At 43.2% G+C, this 22,368-nt stretch overlaps 1 protein-coding gene and 1 pseudogene across 1 annotated transcript in view; both read left to right on the top strand.

The window, feature by feature from the left end:
* Nucleotides 1-2,097: 2,097 nt before the first annotated feature.
* Nucleotides 2,098-22,368, top strand: part of GLRX3 (glutaredoxin 3) — a 36,342-nt gene continuing 16,071 nt past the window's right edge. The window contains exons 1-4 of the mRNA XM_004458694.3: nt 2,098-2,216; nt 7,555-7,663; nt 17,348-17,422; nt 18,140-18,341. Of these exons, the coding sequence (XP_004458751.2) occupies nt 2,128-2,216; nt 7,555-7,663; nt 17,348-17,422; nt 18,140-18,341 (475 nt within the window). The 5' untranslated portion in view covers nt 2,098-2,127. The remainder of the gene's footprint in view (nt 2,217-7,554; nt 7,664-17,347; nt 17,423-18,139; nt 18,342-22,368) is intronic.
* Nucleotides 8,439-9,059, top strand: LOC101432850 (transcription factor BTF3 pseudogene; annotated as a pseudogene).

Below are 22,368 nucleotides of genomic sequence, written 5' to 3'. Positions count from 1 at the left end.
CCGGTTAAGGAGGCCCGGGGCTTGAACCGCGGACCTCCCATGTGGTAGACGGACGCCCTAACCACTGGGCCAAAGTCCGTTTCCCTAAATTTAAACTTATTTTGAGGTAATTGCAGATTCACATGTAGTTGTAAGAAATAATAGAGAGAGATCCCGAGTCCACGCAAAAGTTCCCGGCGTGGTAACATCCTGCTACACCGTAGGACATGTCCCAGTCGAATGGTGCCCTGCCACCCTGCCTGCCCGCCGTCCTTCCTTGGTAAGTGGTCCTCTCACAGGTAGGCTTGTGTATCCTACAGGCACGACACCATGACTGCCCACCTATCCACTGCGTCTTCAATCATGTACTTTACCATTCTCAGTCACATCCACTTCTCAGGGAGGCGTGTCTGTATGACCACTTTTAAATCACTAGAGCAACGCTGTCCATGAGAGAAGCAAAAGAGAGCTGCAAACGAGAGCTACCCATAGAATTTAAATTTTTCTAAGAACCACATTAAAAAGTTCAAAAAGGTCAACTTAATTTATTTCATGTAACCCAATACAGCTTGTCAACACTAAGTTATCATTTCAACACACAAGCAAGATAAAAATAATTAATGAGATATTTACACTCCTGTTCTCGTACTAAGTCTTTGAAACCGGGTGTGTATTTTACACTTCTGGGGCATCTAAACTCAGGCCAGCTGCGTGTCAGTGCCCAGCGGCCACGAGCCACCACACCGGCCCGCCTGGCTCCAGACCCTTCGTGGGTGCCTGCTGAGGGCTCTTCTGTTTTCCTCAGTTCACATGCTCACACTTCTCTTTTCTTCTGCATCCTCTTAACCTCCAGATTAACTTTTCCTCTTTCTCCCTGGAAAAGGGTGCTTTCTGCTCTGTCCTCCTGAAGCCTGAATTTTGCCCCCCTCCTAGGCCACAGGCAGATTAGCAGTGCAGGCTGCGGGCAGGCAGAGCCACGCGTGGGCCTTGGTGCAGGCGCCCATTGCCAGCTCCTCCTCCCCGCAGGGCCCAGCGCCCTTCCTGGGCAGGGGAGCGGGAGGACACTGGGTTGGAGCACTGCTTGCTGCGGGACCCTGCTCTCCCCTATGTCCTGGCACCTCCCCTGTGCCTATGTGGGGATAAAATCAACGCCCGCCCTTGTGGGGACACAGGTGGTGGAAGTGGGCGCAGGGGGGCCACGGAGAAACTGCAGCTGGCTGAGCCAGGTAGGGCAGGCTGTGAGGGGCCTGACCTCAGCCCCGACTTCTCAAAGACGGTGCAGGAGGACTTCTGGGGGGAGTCTCGAGCTCTGGGTGGAAGCGATTGCACACTCTGATATGCGAAGTAGAGAGCCCCAAGTATAGGGGCCCCAAGAGAGCTCTGCGGCTCGCAGCTGAGGTTCCCCAGCGCTGTAAGCCAGTAGGGGCTGGATAAGATGACCCAGGCGGGGAGTGTGGGGGGTGGCAGAGAACACTGCCCAGAGACTCGGTCTCGGTCTCGGGGCTTGCAGGCAGCCAGGGAAGGCCCCAGGGGTCTGGGGGCCGGGAGGCCTGATGGGTGGGGCTGAGGGGGTCCTGGAAGCCACGTTGGGGGGTGGGCTGATCCTGCTGCTCTGGGGTCACAATCCATGTGGGTAGCCCTGGGTGCGTGTGTATGGGGGTTGGGGGCCACGGCTGATTACACTGGGCTCGGGTCCTCCAAGTGTGAGCAGGAGGCGAGCTTTCTGCTCTGAGGCTAGAAGGCCTGGCGCCACTGCGTCCTCAGCCTTCCCAGTTCACGCCCACATTTACGCTAAATTTCAGCTAAAGAGCTGAGCTTGTAAAGGTATTAACCTGACGGGCACAGTTACACACCAACGCCTCCTCCGACCCGGCTTTGGGGTTTGAAGCTCCGACCTGCACCTGCAGGAGCCGTGAGCCTACAGGGAGCCGGGCCTTCAGGAGCTCAGCACCCCCAGGGGTAAGGACCCCGGGAGCCAGGAAGCCGCAGCGCCAGCTGCCCTGCTCCGACAGCCGCAGGCGCCGGCGGGGGCGTGGCCTGCAGGGGCCCGCCCTCGGGGGCGGAGCTCCGCCGGGCGCCGCCGCCCCGCCCCCGGCCCCGCCCCATCGCGCCGCCCGCGCTCGATTGCTCCGGTCTGGCGGCGGCAGCATGGCGGCGGGGGCGGCCGAGGCGGCGGCGGCGGCCGTGGAGGTCGGCTCGGCCCGGGAGTTTGAGGAGCTGCTGCGCCTCAAAGCCAGGTGAGCGGGCCCCGCGCGGCAGGAGTGGGGCGCCGGGCGCGGGGGCAGCCCTGCCCGCGCCTCCCCGCCGCGCTCGCCTCGGCGGCGGCGGCCGGGCCCAGCCCCGCGGGCGCCTGGAGCGTCTGAGCCGGACGGGCCCCGCCGGAGGGGACGGCGGGCGCGGGAGGGCGGACCCCCGGCCCGGCTCCCCGGGCGCCGTGACTCAGCTTCCCCGGGGCGCTCCCTGCCGGGGCGGGCCGGGGGCTGCGCGGAGACCCGGGCCCGGGGCGCGGCCGCCGCCCGGGGTCCCCTGGGCGGGCTTCGCCTCTTCGCGCGCCGCGGGCCTGGGGCCGCCAGTTGGCGCCCGCCTTTCTCTTTGGCATCCCTTTGTAACCCGGCCTAGCTTCGGCGGGTTGTTTCGTCTTAATTTTCGGATTGATGTTTAAAGTTTGTCATCATCAGGCAGCGCTTGTATTTTCAAACTCATATGTTGGCTTAGACCAGGGTTTCGTGCTTCATGAGCTGGCTTTGTCAGAGCCTGCTCTGGCTTGGTGCACACGTGCTTCTTGCCCTTGAGAAGACTACAAAAGGGGATCCGTAGGGATGCACAGAAAACGTTTTTCTGGGGATTAACAAACTCTGAACTGTAGGAATGCTTACAGGTATGCACCTGGGAGTACCATGTTAATTCCCCATCAGACTGTAGGGTACACCGAAGACCAAGTTGTCCCTGTGAATTCTAGTGTCAGCCCATCCGCTTACTGGCCACCTGGCCCTAGCGCAAATTTCACCCCAAGCCTCAGTTTCCTCAACAGTAAAATGGATTAGAACAGTACCTCCTTCCTAGGGCTGTTGCTGGGCTCCTATGAGATGGTGCTTAGCACCGGCCTGACGGTGAGGAAGCGCTCCCTAAGTGGGTAGCCGCCTGTTTTTAAGCAGGGAGCAGAGTGCATGCATGCAATTCACAGGTAGCAAATGCTTTTTTTGACTTAAAGTGAAATTATGCTGGCTGAGTTTAATTCGAGGCATGTTGTGTTTTGTGATTTTTGCGATGGAGGGTGTAGATGAATTGTGGGAGTTGTCTGTTGAAAATGGGAAGGGGTGAGCTTTGGTGTATTCTGGTTGGTCATCCTTTATGGAGGGGATGAGGTTAAAAGAGTTATTAAAGCCAGCTCTTTGGGCAGTTCCTGGAAATTGTTAAAAAGAGGGAAATGATGAAAGCTGGATTCTGATTCAGCCAACTCTTTTACACACACAGATCTAAAGGCAGCAAATTACGGAGGACAAGAGAGGTGGCCTTTTGAAATGAGCAGGGCTTGTGTGGACCTGCCCATCATAAACTGTCACTTGAAACAAATTGTTTGTTGCATGGTCACATTTTTATTTCTGTTTCGTATTTTAAAGTCTTTAAAATGTCACAAGGGGTAAAAGTTTACTTGTAAATACCATCTAGATGTATTCTTACTAGTGGGCTGTATTTGGAATGACTCAAACGTCTGCACTCCTTCCCATACTGATTAATTTATGGGCACATGGGAAATTTGACCTCGGAGGAAGGAACAAATCTCTGTATTTTTTGTGAGAGTGAAAGCATTTAAGAATTAAAGAGTACTTGTGTTAATGTAATCACTTAAAAAGCTTTCCAAATCATCCCTTCTCCTCAATTTTAAAATTTGACATGAATTGAAAATTTTCCTTCGCCTACCTCATCTAATCAGATGTTTAAATAGAAGTTAGGGAAACCTCAGCTATTATCTACAATGGGATAGTAATGTCGATTTGTAGAGTAATTAAACAGAACACCTGTAATAATAGAGAAACAACTGTTTATTGAGCACTAATTATTTTACTGATGAAGACCTGAGATTAATTAGTCAGAATTTGAACCGCGGCTGCCTTTCTCTAAATGTTTTTCTCCAACATTGCACCATGTATACTGTGCTATCCATAAAAATGGAGAAACACTTACAAATATCTGAAAGACAGTAATGCCGTTTCAGGGATAGGTCCTTATAATATTGAGCATTATTTACTTAAATGAAAAATGGAAGCTAAGCATCTAAACATGAGACTATCATAGAAAATTTAAAATGACGATAGACCTTTCTATAGTGCTCCAATATTTTCAGAGTGCTTTTCTGTTTTTGTTTGATCTTCCGGACATCCCAGGATGTCAGATATTGCTATTTGTCAGATGTGGAAGTTAAGAGAAGTTCGATTACTCTTCAGAGCCTCCATAGTTGTGATGGAACCGAAACTTTTTGAATTCAAGTTGTATATGTGTGTACTTTTTCTTTTCCTTTTTACATAGGTTCAAATGATAGAAAGTGTGGTAAACTATTTTAATTTTTAAAAATGGAATCATGCTATGAACTTTTTCCCATGTCATTAAAAATTCTTTCGTACCACAATTTTTAATGGCTTTATAATATTTTGTTATGTGACCATTGAAAAAGTGGCAGATGTTTCTAGTTATTTGCTATGTAAAAAAAAAGGGGGGGGGAAGATAGCCATATACATTTGTCTCTTTAATTACTTACTAAGAATCAACACCTCTAGGTATGTAAGAAATTTCTGGGCAGGTCCCAGTTTAATTCCCACCAGCAGGATGTGAAAGTGCTTCTTATTCCATCCTTTTTATCATTGACTATTAGGATTTAAGAAATCCTTTGTCAATTTATCAAAATGTTATCCCAGCTTTTTGTTAAATTGAGGTGTAAAATGCACAGAACTTGTTTGCTGTGATGTTTTTGGCAATTGTATGCACAACTGGTAACCACCATTCAAAACGAGACAATAGAACCCCAGAAAGTTCTTTAGGTCCCTCTCCAGGAACCCCCCACCTACTGATTGCTTTCTGTCATTAGAGATTACTTTTACCTGTTCTTGGACTTTATGTCCAAGTTCCTGTTCTTGTATTTCTGGTTCCTTTTGGCCATGGTAGGCTTTCATGATTCATCCATGTTGCCATGTGTATCTAAAGTTGCTTCCTTTTTTTATTGCTGAATAATATTCTGTTGTTTTCTAGTTTGTGAACTGAGGGTAACTTCCAGGTTGGGGCTCTTCTGAGTAGGCTGCTGGGAGCATTCTTGCCCAGGACTTTTTGGAGGACCGCTGGTTTCCTGCCGTCCTTAGGCCCCAGAACCTCAACAGGATCCTCTGCATGGCTGGGAGACGAGGCTAGGGCGTGGATATGGGCTGGGTCACTTCTGCCTGTTTTCCACAACCCGAAACAGCTGCAGGGAAGACTGGGAGATGCCCAGGAGGATGAGGAAGCCTTGGGCCCCGAGCCCTCCTGCTCATACCCTGAATCTGCTGCCTTCTGGATATAAGTTAGACCCCACTGCATTGGGGGCCCTACAATGTGTCCTTACCTTGGGTGGGCCTCCCTGTAGAAACCCCTTTCCTTTTGTGTGCCCCTGGACACAGGCCTGCCGTGACTCCTGTCTTCTCATGTCCTTTGTCTCGGCAAATAATCTTCTCTCCTACCAGACAGAAAGCAGGGCTTCAAGGGGCATCTCCCTCAGCCTCTTTCTGCCCCCTCCACGCCTGCCCTCTTGGGTGTACACTATCCATTCTTCAGACGCAGACTGTCGCTTCTCCTCTGCATGTAATTCTTTCTGCTCCAGATTTCCCCTCTCCTACCTCCTTGAGACCTTGCACTGGTCTCATGTCTTCATCCTCTCCATTTGCTCTGGCTCCTCGCAAATAAATATACTGAGTATAGTCTCATTAAAAAAAACCTGTTCCCTGAGCCTTTCTTTCTGTCTGGCATTTACCCTGTGTGGAGCCAGATCTAAAGGGCGTTTTTTTCCAGCAGTCTCCACCTCCTCATCTTCACGTCTGTCCTCCCTGTGCTGCAGTTTGCCTTGAGTTTCCACCATTCCCTTGAATTGTTCTCCTGGAGATTACCTGATTGCCAAACCCAGTGGCTCCTTTTATGGTTCCGTTGCTAGTTGATGTGTCCTGCTGGATTTGAGATGTCTCTGCTTCTTCGGTGCTCTTCTCTGGGCTTCTTTGGGACCTTTTAACCTTCCTGTACCTCTTAGGCTGCCTTCTCGGGTTCAGCCCAGGGATCCTGTCTCCTCCAGGCCTCACTTAATGTGGATGAGCCCCGAGGCTCGGATCTTGGGTCTCTCTGTCACTTTTGCATGGGTGAGCCCTCCCTGTCAGATTGGTGCCAGCTCTGTTTCTTGATGAGTCTTCAATCTGTAGGCAAGCAAAGACTTCTTCCCTGAGCTGGAGGCTCCTATTAACAACCCCCTAGACTTCCTTTCCTTTCCAGTTGGCAACTTCTGTGTTGTGTGTCTAGGTGCAGGCTCGAGCCCTGTTGGTCACCAGGCCTGACGCTTGGGAGCCAAGCCTGACTTAGCCTCTTCTGCTCCCACTCCTGCCCCCCACCCCGCCCGCCTTTGGTCACCCACTCCTGACGCTTCATTGTAGACTGCACCCCCTCAGCCTTTAGAGTTTTGTAATTCCTTTCCTTGCTCATAGCATAGTTGTTCTTGGTTCCTCCCTCCTTGTAGCATGTTTGTATGTATATATATGTACATATATATATTTTTAAACATATTATCTTGATTTTTTCAGATTTTGAGAGGTGGGGACAGGTTATTTTGGAACTTAAAATTCTATAAAACAGAAAGACCTTTCAGTTGGAAATGAGTTAAGGATAGAGCTAAAGATATCTTTTCTTTGCCAAGAGAACTTTCTATGAAAATAGTTAAAATAAATGACATACACTAAGATTCCTAAGAATTTAGTTAACTTTATTAGTCCACTGTTCTATGAATCCATTGATTTTTAGAAAATCTTTTGAAGCATAGTATAAAAAAGGTATAAAAGGATGGTTTTGTAAAATTTAGTTCCCCATATTCTCGCGTACCTTCATTTTCAACATTTTCTTGGTGTTCTGGTGGTCACAAGTATGCCCTTTTGTCACAATACGACATTTAAAAAGTAAATACTAACCTTAGTGGTAAGAATGCATCTGTAGTTGTTTTTTATAAGCATTATGCCTTTAATGCAGAACCTTAGTTTCTACCTTTCGGAGGAGTCTGAAAATAACAGTTGATTTCCATGACTATTAGCAGAGATGGGTGAATATTCAGGACCATATGGGAGAAATCTTGATTCAAGAAATATCATTAACTTGAAAATTTATCCAAAAGATTCCCAAGAACTTATAGATTGTCCTTTTGTTTTAACTGTGATTAATACAACAAAATTCTAGTGGTACAAAACAATTCAGCAAATTATCATAAAGTTCTTTTTGGTAGTGGAATTTAATTTATGTAGTATTTGCTTATTTCCAACAGTAATGTAATTTTAAAAATATTTTTTTGTTGCTGGTTTACAGGTCTCTCCTTGTCGTCCATTTTTGGGCACCATGGGCTCCACAGTGTGTGCAGATGAACGATGTGATGGTGGAGTTAGCTAAAGAGCATCCTCAAGTTTCATTTGTGAAGGTATTATATCTTCAGTGTCATGCCTGTTACAAATTTAATTCTAATTTATGGGTTAGACTAGATTTTATGAGACATTCTAAGGCAGCAGTGGTGTGGAATTCCAAATGTTCATAGTTGATGTTGGCACCTGTTCTTTTTTTTGCAGTTGATTATTTAAAAAAATCTTTTTAAAATAGTTTTGCATTTCTCAAGTACTGAGTTGTATAAAATTCACACACTTTCCTTAACACATAGTTGAGTGGGAAGACATAACTGGCAAATGTCAGGATAGCAGTGGGGGAATGCTTAAGAGCAAAAGCTGACTGTAGACAATTCAGTGTGGATAATTGTGACTGTAATATGTTTAAAACATTAAGATGAATTTCATTGAAAATCTAGTGATATGCAAAATGACTTGAAAAAGGATATGACAAGGCTGCTAGGGACCAGAAAAATAGAAAGAAGTTGCCCTATTGGGTTGGGTAAATGCAAACCTTCGAGAAATTGGAAGTCTTTCTAACCTGTACAGAAAGCAGAGGAGAAAGGAATCCAGGCAGTCTCATCCTTGCCTGCTTTGGTTTTCCCTCCGGCTTTGTGTGCTCCTGCATTCCTAGTATCTCTTGAGCAGCCATATCCTAGGAAAGTGAGCAGAGTCGGCATACCTGGTTTAGCACAGTTTAGTGTCATCATTCAGGAATTCACACTGGTTTAGGCAGCATGACCGCAAATAGAGTTGAGAATCACAGAAATGAATTATTGGAAAGGGGAAGCACACCCTGTATTCAAAAGCCTGAATCCTTAAGATAAAAAACAAAAAAAACAGACTGAGGCTGACTCTCCAGGATGAGCTCGAGCCAGGGGCAGGTGCCTTGGGGTTGAGTGACTGCTGTCTTTTCCTCCACCTTGCGGTGGAACCCAAGAATGGGAGCCTCAGATGGGTTGAAAGAAACCATTATGAACCCAGAGAAACTCGCTGAACTGCAAGCACAAGTGCATGTTGGTGGGAAAGGAACTGCTCGCAGAAAGAAGGTAGCTCGTACAGCGGCTACAGCAGTTGATAAAAACGTCAGTTCTCCTTAAGGAAGTTTGGGGTAAACAATCTCTCTGGTATTGAAGAGGTTGATGTGTTAACAAACCAAGGAACAGACATCCACTTTAATAACCCTGAAGTCCAGGCACTCTGGCAGTGAGCACTTTCACCGACTGGCCATGCCGACACCAGGCGGCTGAGGGAAGTGCTCCCCAGCATCTTAAACCAGCTTGGCACAGACAGGCTGGCTAGTTTAAGGAGCCTGGCTGAAGCTCTGCCAAACAATCTGTGGATGGAAAAGCACCACTTGCTCCTGGAGAGGAGAAGGATGATGAAGTTCCAGATCTTGTGGCGAATTCTGAGGTTTCCAAGAATGAGGCAAACTGAATTGAGTCAACTTCTGAAGATAGAATTTGAAGTTACTTGGAAATGCTATTTTATATTATGACTGCTTTTTAAAATTGTCTTGTTTATGGATCTAATAAAGGCTAGGTCTCTAAAATTTTTCAGCTCATGCCCCTTGGACACTGCAGCTCTTTTCAGTTTTTGCTTATAAACAGTTGAATTCTTTGCAGCTAATTAAGCTAAGGATGTCTGGGAGTAAAGTTTGAAAACAAATATTAATAAAATTCTTTGCTTCGTTAAAAACAAAACAAAAAACAACCAAAAAGCCAAAGCAAAAAATGAAAGCCTTGTTTTTTAAAACCAGAATTTGTGAGTTCAGAGTACATGTTGGTAAGTATACCTATATTATAGGGTTAAAAAGATGATATAAGTTGTACTTGTCTATATGCCATTTTTAATGTAAACTCTGAAAATAACAGAATTCTGACAGGTTAAGTCATTTGTACGGTAGGTGATATAATTTTCAGACTATTTTTATAGGTTTTATTGAAAGTTGTTTTGTTTTTAATAGATCTTGTATTCGGAAGGTATAAGTCACTGTAAAAGGTGTGCATGGAAAAGTCTCATTCCATGCCTTTTCCTGTCACCTGTTGTCCCATCCCCATAAGTAGTCACTTGTATGAATTTTGTATGAATCCTTCTGGTGTTTGTTTATGCAGATAGAACAAATATGAAAATAGTAATTAGCTTTTTAAAATTTCAGGGCTTATTTAAAATTTTGATGAAATGTGTAATGTAATCTTAGAATGTAAACCTAAAATGTCTGAGGTAAATAATAGAAGGGAACATTAAAACTGCATGTTTGGTCAGTGATAAAAGATAATGCTTACAAGTGACATGAATGATTAACGTTTCAATCATAAGATTAATCAAGATGATGGTAATTGTTCTTAGGTATATACCATTACAGGTTTGGGTAATACATTGTTCTTAGCTGCCAAGTAAATGATTTATTTACAGTGACTATGGAATTACCTCTCACTCTGGTACCAGTCTTGGCAGTGAGTTTTTAAGTTGTTCCAATGCTTAAGTGTCTCTGCAAGCCAAGGGTGGGGAAGCCCTTGTCGGCGCCGCAGGTACCTGCGCCCAGCTGCACCTGCGCTCACGAGGATCGCGGCAGTGCTGGGCTGGCCATTCTTCCAGGAGTCATACTTTCCGGATGTTCATTCTGTGGCTTAGTTTTTCTTTCATTAGACATCATTAGGGCAATGATAATTTCATGACGTTTGTAAGGTAGGTAATTTAAAATTTAAAGGTCACAATGCTGAACAGTGGGCAAATGAGAAGTAAAAGCTTTGAGAGTTTGTTGACATTTCCCTTTTGTTAGTGAGCGCTTTTGGAAATACTGGGGCATGGAACTAATGTTCCACTACCCATATCTTCACCTTTTAATTGGACTTCTTAGTCTTTTTTTTTTCAATTACTACATTAGTTTGGCATTTTTGATTTATGAAGTATGAAGATCATTTTTGATTAAGTGATCGTAGGATATTTTTAATAGTGAGATTATAAAGTTTTGTGGCCATCAACAATATATTTTGTAGAAGTTGATAAAATAATATCTTAGAAAAGTTTCCAGATGTTTTTGGCCAGAGTCGTTAGTTTGTGCTCATTGGAGGAGATCGTGATAGGCAAGGCTTTGCCACCTGCTCATCTGAAGCCCCTCCTGCCTGTACTCATTGTGTAGCTATAGCACGTGTTTACATCCCTTCTGGACACCGTGTCTCTGGTGTGTGATGGTCACATCCTGTGGCTGTGGGTCCTGTCTGAGCCTCTAGGGGCTCAGAGAAGAGATAGAGGAGTTATTTACATTGCTAAAAGTTTTAAAGAAACCTTACAGAATAAAATTAAATAGCTAATTAATGTCAAGTTTCTTTGCTTCTCAAGTTACCTAAGTCGGTTTGTTAGCACTCTTTATCTCATACCGATCCCAAATCTTACTTGACTTTAAATAAAATAGCAGTACACATTTATCATTTAGTAAATTGTTTGGTAGATAGAATCTTTGAAAATATGTCTGGTAGAGGCAGAGTAAGGAGGAAGACTAATATGAGGTCTCTTGGGTGATGAGAAAATTGGGGACCACTGGTTGTATTCGAGGTCCAAACCAGTCCATTTTCTAGCAGGTCTTTCCTATACATCACTGTGGCTCTTTTTGTCTCTGAACTTGGTCTGTGCCATTGGTTGGACTATTAGAAAATATTGTATATATTTGTTTATACTGTTACTTAATTTTTTTAAAATTGGAAAATATTAAGAAAGCATACAGTTCATCCAAAATGTACAATCAATGTATTTGATTTATTTTGCTTGGCTTCTTGATTAGCTGATGAGGTACATGTGAGGCGTGGACCTTTATCATGTTTCATTGTTTCATTGCTCCTCCCCCGCCCCCTCCCCAGCGCCAGCGTTGTACCTGGGTCATAATAGGCTGTGACACTGATTTTACTGTATAATGCCCTTCTATGTGAAAATTCTCCAAGTCACACTTTTCAGCCACCTGGTGGTTAAGATTTTATGCTGTTGTGTTTTTCATTTAGTATCAAACTTGTTTGGATAGTAGCTGGTGTACTTTGCTTTTTGCCCATTGCAACTTCATAGATAAGGTTGGTGGATTACTTGCTTAAATTCAAATTTTTGATTCTTTAAAAAAAAACCAGGAATTGATGTCACTAATATGAGCTCTCTAGAAATAACGAATTCACAGAGACAGAAAGTCGATTAGAGGTTACCTTGGGACGGGGGAAAGGGGGAGTTTTTGCTTGGTGGGTATAGAACAAATAAAAATTAATTAAAAAACCCCACAGGGATCTTTATAGTTTGACTTAGTCTTACTCTTAAAGATACAGCTTACATGGTTTAATTTCTGACAGTCTTTCCAATCAGTATGGATTAGTACAGATGTAGCTTCCACGATTAATTTCCACATGTGTGTACAGGTAGTGTGTATGAACAGGCGATGCAGGCCATCTCCAGGAAGGTCCCGACCAGGCCTTCTGAAGCTGTGTGCCACCTGCCTGGATGGACTCATCCCTCTGTGTCAGAGGACACTACCCTGTTCACTGAGCGTAGGGAGCCTACGTAGGATTCCATTTTTCAGGTGCCTCTCAAAAAAACAAAAAAAAGAAAAATCAGTGCCTCTCAGATAATTCCGGTAGAATTGTTAAATCTTGACAATACCCTAACTTTTATTTATGCTGTCTTGGTAATAAAAAAAACAACCCACAATTGACATAGTTTTTTCACTGCTTCTAGGCTGTTTGGTCTTAAAGTTATCAAAAATGTTCATTGAAAAACCTCTCTTAAATTTTTATTTGGTTATCTGACATGGAATTTGATTTTGAAAAATGTTCCCTTTTGTAAGGAACACATATCACAGAGTAGAAGGCAGTCTCTTCATGAGGTTTAACGGGATGTTTTTGAATGTCAGTTTTAATCATTCTCTACTAGGCCTTGCAGCCTCATCCCACCACTGGCAAGTGATCACTCCATTCTTGGCTAAGGCGTAGTGACTCGTCAGAATTTATTCATCCCATACTCACAGGCCATGCATCGTTCTAGGCACTGGGGAGACAGAATAGGAAGGTCACATACCGTAAACGGGCAACCAAATACACGATCAAGACACATGCAGATAGGAAGTTCTACAAAGCAAAAACAGCAGATAGGATGTGAAAGCTGGGCACTGGGGAGGGCTGTCTGTGAGGCGAGATCTCCGTGTAGAGGAGCCAGGCACTGGGAGAGCTGGAGACAGAGCTTTTGAATAGAGGATTAGCCAGTGCATAGTGTTAGGGGTCAGGCAGGAGGTGGACGGCTGTGGGGCTGAAGTATAGAGGAGGGAGGGGCCCCTGTGAGAATGGAGTGGCAGGGAGAGGCGAGGTGGCCCTGTGGGGGGTGGTGAAGAGTTCCGGGGGGTTTGTGAGTGCAGTGGGGAGCATTGCAGGAGCATGGGCATGGAAGCGACACAATCTGATTTTTGCTTCAAGTCCTTATTCTGACTTCTGTGTGCAGAATGTTTTGAAAGAAGGGGGAGCAAGAATAGAAGCAGCTGGATCAGTCAGGAGGTTCTAAGGGAGCAGGCATGGGAATGGCTTCGTTGGCTTCTCTTTTGGAGACAGCCCAGAAGACCTGCTGAGAGGTTGGATGTGGAGGGAAATGAATTAATCAGGGTGGTCTCCATTTTTGACATGATCAACTGGATGGATTTAACAGAAGGAATCCATGGGGAAGAATACGTTTAGTGGGTGTATTAGTCAGCCAAAGGAGTACTGATCTCTTGGCTTTTATAAAGGATATTTATTTGGGGTAGAAACTCAGTCACAAGGCCCTAATGAGTCCAACTAAAGGTACCATAAGAGGTACTTTCTCAGCAAAGTCTGTTGCCATGTGTTGACGCAAGATGACGGTGATGTCTGCAAAGGTTTAGCCTTTCTCTTCCTCTTCAGGCTCCATGGTCCCAGCTTCTTCTGATCTCAGCTGTAGACTGGCATAAGACTCATATCTCTGTAGTGGCTTGTTTCTTTCCCGGCTCAGCTGCTTGAGTCTCTTCACAAGGTCAGCTGTAAACTCTCAGGCTCATCTCTTCCTGGGGACTCTGCCATGTCTGATGAGCTCTTTCCCTTCCTCTGTGTTCCTCTCCTATTTGTCTACTTCTGTATGAGGGTCTGTTTTATCAGCCCACCAAGGGGGCGGGCACTAAACGCTCAGTGGCACTCTAAAGATGTGGTTGAATCAAAGCCCTAATCTTAACATAAAGATGTCTCAGCTGAATCTGATACAATCAAAGGGTTATCATGACCAGAGGAACAGACCAGTTTACAAACATAATCTATATATATATATATTTGGAATTCATAAATAATATCAAACTGCTACAGTGGGGAAATAAAAGATCTCCCTGGACCAAGTCACATGGGGGTATGTAGTAGAGATGCAGTAAAGATGTTGAGAGTGCAACCTGGAGGTGAGGTGAGGGGTCTGGGGTGGAACACACTTGGGAGTAACTGCCATGTAGGTGCCAGTAGAGCTGTGGGATTGGATGAGGCTACTGTAGGAGAACGAGTGTCGGTAAGAAGAGGAGCGACCCTTTGGGGTGTGCCAGCATGAAGAGACTGGCCAGAGGCGACGGCAGCAGGGAAAGACCCTGAGCCTGGGCCCGATGGGAGGCTGTAAGAGAAGCTGGAAAGCCAGGCTTAGGAAGGGGCACAGAGGTGCTTGCGGTCACCCTCGGTGAGTGATACTGACAGTTTGTAAAATGGCAGCATGGCAGCATAGAGGGGAGGCTGGCTTTGGAGCTAGACCACCTTGCTCACCACTCAACAGTTTTGTAATCTCTGCCAATTTGCTAACCCCTTTGTGTTTCAGTTTCTTCTCTAAAGGTGGTGGTGATGACATACCTTTCATCGTGAGAATTAAATACATGAAACACCCTTAGAACAATGTCTGGCCTAGAGTAAACTGTAGCTGTTGGCCATTATTGTCACAGCGGTCTTTGGAGACCTTGCTAAGTTGAAGTGACCTGCTCCCAGGTCCCCCCTTCCCCGCCCCCCCCCCCCCCCCCCCCCCCCGCAGAAAAACAGCTCACTGCCACCTGGGGAGGTTCCCAAGTCTGGAAGCAAGCGGTTTCCACCAGAGCATTCTGCCTAGGATTCTGTTCTGGAAATGTTCACAATTGCTTGGTCCTAAAGTCATATCCTTTTAATTTAGGCTTTCCTTTTGATTGTTGTAGGTGCAAAGCTTAATGTGATATAGTGAGACAGGCACAGGCTTTCTGATCAAACAAATCTTGGGTTTGCTTTTCAGCTCTGCCACTTAACTAATTATGTGACTTTGGGAAGTTATACAAGTTGTTTCTTCTTTACCTCCCCACCTACTTAAATTGAAATTAAGAGGCATACCTTTCATGCTTGTAAGTAGTATTTGCAATTTTATATAAAGAGCCTGACACAATTTATGGTACAAAATATGAAAGATAGCTATTATTGAGCATCCTTGAGCTCTTGTGAATGCAGAGCATTTTTTAGTATTTATATACGCATATTTTTTATTTTCATTGTTGTAACTGTTTATTGTTTTAGAGCTGACAAAAACATTTCCAAAGAATTTTAGTGCTGCAGACAGAGGTTTTTGGACTTCAGATGGTGCAAACATTAGTTCTTGGTTTTAGAAGGTGTTTAAGCTAAGCTGACTTAAGCCTAGGGAGGAAGTTGTTCCTTTGAACACGTATGTTAAGAAAGTTGATTTATATAGTTTTGAGTGGTGTTGATCATTTATAAAAAGCTGATATCTTCAGGTTGATCTAGAAATGCAGGAATTCTTTCTTCCTTTTCCTTCAAAATTGTAATGGAATTGAGAATCCAGATCAAGCAAGGCAACAGAATCACTGGAACTGAAACTGCCAGTGTCTCACTGGGGAAATTAAACAGGAAAGGATCCATTTCCAGGGGGTTCAAGGGCAGCGGGCTCCTGGAGAGAGCAGCGGCTGCGCGGCTCTGGCTGCGGTGGAGCCTGCTGGCTAGGGGTGGCGCTCCCGCCCCGGCTGGAGGGTTTGTTTTGTCTGCCGCCATTGCCTTTGTCTTGTGAAGCTCTCCTCTTCTGGGAGGGCATGGAAGAGAGGCAGTGGTCAGCTAGGGCCCCGTGGGCAGCCAGCAGGACGAGGGGAAGAGATGAGCGTTTCAAAGCATGTAGGACTTGTGTTTTTGAATCAGAATGCTGTCCTGTTTTGTTCTGGTTTGAGACCATATTGTCTGATTTCTATTTAGTATTGCCCTTTTGGATTTGCATTGCCCTTCTGCCAGAATCCAGCAGTCCTAGAGAGGGATCTGAAGTGAGCCTGGCACAGTGCCTTGGCTGGCTCCTGGGGGTCATCTGTCAAAACAGGACAGAATCACCCGGAGGGCGGCGTGCAAGGTGCACCCACACGATTGGTTTTTCTGGTCAGTTTGTGTCTGTGTGTGGAACCATGTGAAAGCAAAACACAGATGTCTCTTAAAACTTTAGAAAGAGGATATGCAAGGTAGCTGTCTCAGAATGCTCTGTCTTTTTGCCTTTTTTTTCAGTTTTATTGGACAGTTGAATGGTAGATGTTGATTTAAAATTTATAAATACATTTCAAACTGGAAATAATTAAAAATATTGTTTCAAAAGGATGTTATAAAGGATAAAAGTTAAGGTAGTAAAAGTATACCCAAAAATATTTAAGCTAGAAGACTGAAAACCAAGGCAGATTACTCTGCCTTCCACTATATAGTCATGGTTCATCAAATAAATATCATTTGACTGGATAAAGCTCTAGATAAAAATAGTATTTTAAGCCCAGTGGAAATATTTTGCTCTTGGAAAAAATACAGTCTCTATATATTTAAAACTTTTAACAATATCATTTACCAATAAATTTTATTTCCTAGAGGTATAATGTGAATACAGATTTTTATTGGTTTCAAAAGGTCTATATTAAATTGATGGTCCTATGAGGGAAAAATACTATCTCTTGGTTTTTCTCAAAGTATACTTTTTATAAAGTCCTATATAAACAGCTTGCGTAGTTGCATTCTCATTATTTAGAAATTGTATTACTAAATATGTTTTAAATCCATGCCTCAAATACATCATCAGCAAATCTTGTTGAGGAGCCTCAAGGAAATGGTCTGAGAAGGCAGCCGTCTTACCTAAAATACACTTAAAGGTGTAAAAGGACCCAAATACAAGTAGCCCAGCGAAGTGTTTGCTTAGTGTCCAGCAGCATTGCAGGTGTTAAAAGTAAAATTTATCAGACATCAATAGTTTATTGAAGAAATACTCCTTTTTGCTTCATAATTTGCAGAAGGCTGTGGCTGTCAGTCATGATGTAGTGCCGCTGGAAATTAGTCAATAGAGCAGACAGCAGGGATTGCTGTGGGCAGAGAGTAAGCACTGTAATCATGACATGACTGGGGTCAGTGATTTATGGATTTCAATATAGTAGTAGCTGCATATGATTGAAAATTTACTAGGTCACTAGTGCACCAAAAATTTTATTCACAGCCTCTAGGCATCTTTTGAAATGTGCAACAAAATAAAAACCTCTGAACCTGTTCTGACACCGCAGACTCAGTGGATGACATGCCAGCCCAGTGAGTCTCATTTAAATGTAAATGTGTCATAAACTTTTGTACCCTACACTCTGAAAACATGCACTACTTGAAGGAATAATGTGTATGAAACTGATTTACATATTGAAAGAGTGAAAAAGGACCTTTTTACAGTCAAACTTGTATTCTTTTATTTTAAAGTTGGAAGCTGAAGCTGTTCCTGAAGTGTCTGAAAAATATGAAATTAGTTCTGTTCCCACCTTTCTGTTTTTCAAGGTAAGGATAAAGCTGACACAGCGGCTCCGCTATGCAGTGTGTTCCTTCTCCCTGACCCTTCACCCCTGAGCATCAAGTGTGGAGGTTCTTGGCCTGGCTGGGGCAGCTCTGTCCACCTGAAGTGGACTCTGTTAGTTGGTTGCCAAGGGTCCTGAAAAAGTGGCATGGATTGGAAGTCCAACAACCAGAATTTGGAGCTTCTGGATAAAAATCCAGATCCACAGCTATAGACCCCAAATGTTTCTGGAGTTGCATCAGGAGGTGGTTGTTCGGGTCATGTGTCTAGACGTAGTGAAACATGGGGGCAGTTTTGATTTGATTAATGGCTCTTTTAGTAAGTGGGTGCAAATCCGTGCCTTGGGGCAGGTGCCAATTGGTGTTCTCATAGCTTCTAAAATACCCATTTATACTCATAATGATAAATGCATCCCAATGAGGATGGGGAAATCCTTTTTGTTTTAGGTTAGACTGATCTGATTTGAGTTTAGGATGCAGTTATTTTCTCAGTATGTTCCCTAAAAGGGAAAAAAAGACAATTATGAGGTATTACTAACTCGAAAGATGTGGACAATTGGAATCACATGTTTTTCTCTTCTCCAGTAATAGTGTGAAAATTAGCTAGAACTATGGATTTGTACTTGTTACAATTTTGGAGCCTAAAATACAGAGGTGATGAAGGAATGCCACGTGTATTCTAAATGACTTTTTTAACTTCAGAATTCTCAGAAAATTGACCGATTAGATGGTGCACATGCCCCAGAGTTGACCAAGAGAGTTCAGCGACACGCATCTAGCGGCTCGTTCGCACCTGCTATGAATGAACATCCTAAAGAAGAACTCAACCTCCGTCTAAAGAAATTAACTAATGCTGCCCCCTGCATGCTGTTCATGAAAGGCACTCCTCAGGAACCCCGCTGTGGTAAGAAGCTGCTTTTAAGAAGATTCAAGCAAAATGAGTCATTTATTATATAGGAGATGGTTGAGGAGTTGTATGCTCTTTCAAAGCTATTTGTGCATGTTATACTTGTGTCCACATACCTTTACAGGATTCTTAACCTTTTTTGTTCCATGGACCCCTTTGCCAGTCAGGTGAAAACCACAGACCCCTAAGTCCACACACTATACTATGTATTATTTCATAAATATGTCACACCCCCACCAGCATGTCTCCACAAGAATAATGTTTTTTTTGAATTCCAGTTCAAGCTCATGGACCCTTTTTTAGAACCTGTGCTTTAGAATATCAGAGAGGTGGTGATTCCCAATGGTGTTATATAGTTAGATGATAGGAATTCACAGTATAGACTCAGAATGTTGGAGCCACAGGGATCTTTGAAATTACCTAATTCAAGGTCTTTGTTTTATGCATAAGTACTTGGACCCAAAGTGGTGACGGCAACGCCGAGTAGGAGAGCTGGAGGAGGGCCCGAGGGGGCCCGGTGGCTGTCTGCAGGGCTGTGCTTTCTGCCTGGGTGTAGTCAGTTTTGCTAATAACAGGTATCTTCTCTTTCTTGGCAGCCTCCTTTTCACTTAGTCCAGACTTGGCAGCTTTAAAATTGGTCAACTTTTGACATGGTCTGGCACTGACCCTGTGTGTCTTTTCCTTCTTGCTGTCTTTTAGTGCCTGACGATTGTATTATTTACTTACCACTGTCCTACCCACGTTATAGCTGCTAGTAATTTCAAGATTCCTATTTCTGTGGCTTAGAGTCACTCTTATTTTCCATATACATGTAAGACCTTTGTTTCCTTATTCCGGTAAGTTTTAGAATTGACATGTGGTCATAGTTTTATGTGGTTTTCTTTCTGTGATGCCTAGTACAACATTATTTTGCTGCATAATTGAGCATTTAGTGCCTTTTGATGATGGTGTTGAGAATCTGGAAGTATTTGTTTCAGCTGCACAGGAGGGGATTTATTAGAATAGGTGTCAGTAAAATGGAGTATATTATTGATACGATTACTGCATGTCCAGTGTGGCTTTGTAAAAATAATTGCAATCCCAATATTAATTTAATTCTAAATTCTTCCCTATACAGTTAGCAAATTACATATTAGGTTATGAAGAAGTCTGGTTTTTCAAAGTTCCAAAATGAATTCTATATTAAAAGATAAAGAAGTGGTTCCTTTATCCCTCAGCTCTACTTGAAAAGTTTCCTTGCCAGTATTTACCTATCAGATGCCTGCTATTTACGTATTGAAAAGTTACCTTAGTCTCTATTAGAGTTAACTAAAGATAGCAGCGGCCACCTCTGTTGTTTTCTGTTGATTTCTTTTATTTCTTTTTTAAGTTTTTATTGCATATGTTAATTCCCCCGCCCCCATTACTCCCTCACCTGTTGGCTCATTTTTGCTTGTTTGCTCCGTGTCTGCTCATTGTCCTCTTTAGGAGAACCTGGAACCCCCAGGACCTTCCATGTGGGAGGCAGGTGGTCAACTGCTTGAGCCACATCCACTCCCCTGTTGATTTCTTTTTGATGGGTGCTGCATTTGCTTCAGATAACTCACCTCCTGCCATCAGGCATGGTAGCCAGTTTTGGTACATTATGTGGTTGACTAATCAGGCTAAATACAGCACAGTGTCGCCCTCGTCTAATGGATTTTATTCAGTACCTTTATTCAAGTCTGAAATGCTATAGAACCAGCTGTGGAATCTACAGGTTAGACAGCAAATCTGCATTAAAACCAATAGAAAAGTCTCTTAATCTTTTATGAACGGCACCCTGATGAACCTGGCAGGCGACACATTGAAGTGCAGGGAAAGTGCAGTGAGTCTGATGTGCTGGGAAGCGTCTTGGAGCACACTGTCCCCGTGCTACCTGCCGAGGCACGTGGAGTCCAGGCCGGCTACCTCTTGTGCCTTTGCTTCCTCATTGGTGGTCGTGGTGGTTGGAGCTTATCTAGGAGATCCTTTTCAATTCAGATGTTGCATGATTATACAGATAAATCCAGGTAAATGTAGAAATTCTCATTGTATTTAATTTATGGTATATTTCTAGAAGTGTTAACGGGTGGCTCAGTGGCATTTAGAAAACTTTTCAAGTTAACAATAACAAGTTAGAATAAAAAAGCTTTAAACCATTTCAGAGCAGTCTGAGAAACATGGTGTTATGGACATTAAGATAATAAAACATAATCAGGACCTTTTAAAAAAAGATTTTTAGATAAATGTGATTTAATAGTTTCATTCTATACAAGTACTTGTTTTTTTCATAACTACGTTTTTAATAAGCTTTTCTGTTTTTTGATATTTTGGTTTGTTACAACATGTCTTTCTGTCAAATATAAGCAGATCATTTTAGGATGTTGGTATTCTTTAATAAAAAAAGTCTACTTAGAATTAATTGGAGAATATTTTTATTGTGACTTTGCCTCTCTCATTTCCTTCATTGATTCTGTTCATTGATTCTATTCTGATTCTCTTTTCTCCTTTTTGTGTGCACTGCTACGTAAACTGTCTTAATCTCTAAGCTGTTTTCTTGCACCTGCAAAAGCGGCTTTCACCCTCTGCCATTTCTCTCTGAACCTGTTTAGTGGTGAATTGTTTTTACTTCTTTTGGCCCTTTGGAGATAAGGTGTAGGGAGAACCTCCTCTACAGAAGCAGTGGCCACGTAATCTCATGAACTCAGGTAGCTGGCATTTCCTTATTTTTGCACAGATTTTCTTTGAAAGCATTGTTGCCAGAAACACTGTCTTACTGTTTTGTCTCTACTTATTTTGATTAACTGCTCCCCTTCCTTACTTTCTCTTCATGAGGAAAACACAAATGGATGGCATCTAAATTTCACATCAAGAAAGCCCTTTTCAGGTCTACCCCGGAGTCCTCTAGAACCCAGCCCAGTCCCACACACCTCATCTCTCCACCTTCTTACCCTCTGTGCTTCTGGGATTTCCCTACCGCACTGAAGGGTGCCTTGTGAGCCTGGCGTTTCGATAGGCTCTCGGTCATCAAAGAATGAGATGATGCTGATTCCTTGGTCCTCCCTAGGACAGGAAAGAGAGGACTCTTGACTTAGGAACATTTTTAGAAGTGCTGAGATACACGTCTTTTTAAACAGAATGTTAAACAGGTTAATTATTTGGGAATTCTTGTAACTTTCATTTAATAAAGCTTTTAGCAAAGCAAAAGATATTTGAATTATGGTATGGAAATTTTTCCTGCAGTGAGAGCCATCTAAATGGGTTTTACTTTTAAATCAGACAAAAAACCATAGCAGGTTCAGAAGTGTTACTCTTTTTTAAGGATTTTATTATTATTGGAAAGTGATTACTGAAATGGTAATTCTGTGGCAGTTAAACATAGTTTTCTACTTTTAAACATTTTTATTGCATGCATGCATTTTTCTTTAAAAAATAGTGTGAATGTTTTGTGATTAGAATAAAGCCTTTTCACGATTTTCTCCTTAAGCATAACATTTCCATTCTGTTCCTTTAACCCTTAAAAATGAAACAGTGCCAATCAATCTTTCTACTCTGCATGTAATAGCCTTAAGCTAAAATAAAGCTTTTTCTCCGCCAGTTACAGTAGAAATGAGTTAATACATTGGCAACAGAATAACCACCAGCAATCAGCCGTTAGCTGTTTACTAATGAACTCCCAGATGAATGAAAAAATTTCAGAATCTGTGTTTTACTTCAGGCCGTACATGAACTTAACATTTCAGTTGTGTAGGAAAAGCAACTTCTTTGCTGCACAAATAAATGCTAGTGCTTCATCTCCATGAACTGTGGGGCTGGAAATCTATCTGGAGCTCAGTAGTAGATCCATGTTTCAAAAACCAATGTGCTTTTGTGTGACATGAGGTAAAGCCTATTCTTGGGATTGATCTTATCATGAATTTTCTGATTTTACTTTACTTGAAAATAATTGCTAATGCTAGTAAGTCTTACAGAAATTTTGAATGAGAAGAAAGATTGTTTTCCAGTATATTACAACTGTGTTTTA

Source organism: Dasypus novemcinctus, chromosome 6 (genome assembly GCF_030445035.2).
Source record: "Dasypus novemcinctus isolate mDasNov1 chromosome 6, mDasNov1.1.hap2, whole genome shotgun sequence".
NCBI classification, from domain to species: Eukaryota; Metazoa; Chordata; class Mammalia; order Cingulata; family Dasypodidae; genus Dasypus; species Dasypus novemcinctus.
The sequence above is the reverse complement of the archived record's forward strand: the minus strand, read 5'-3'. Positions and strand labels throughout refer to the sequence as shown.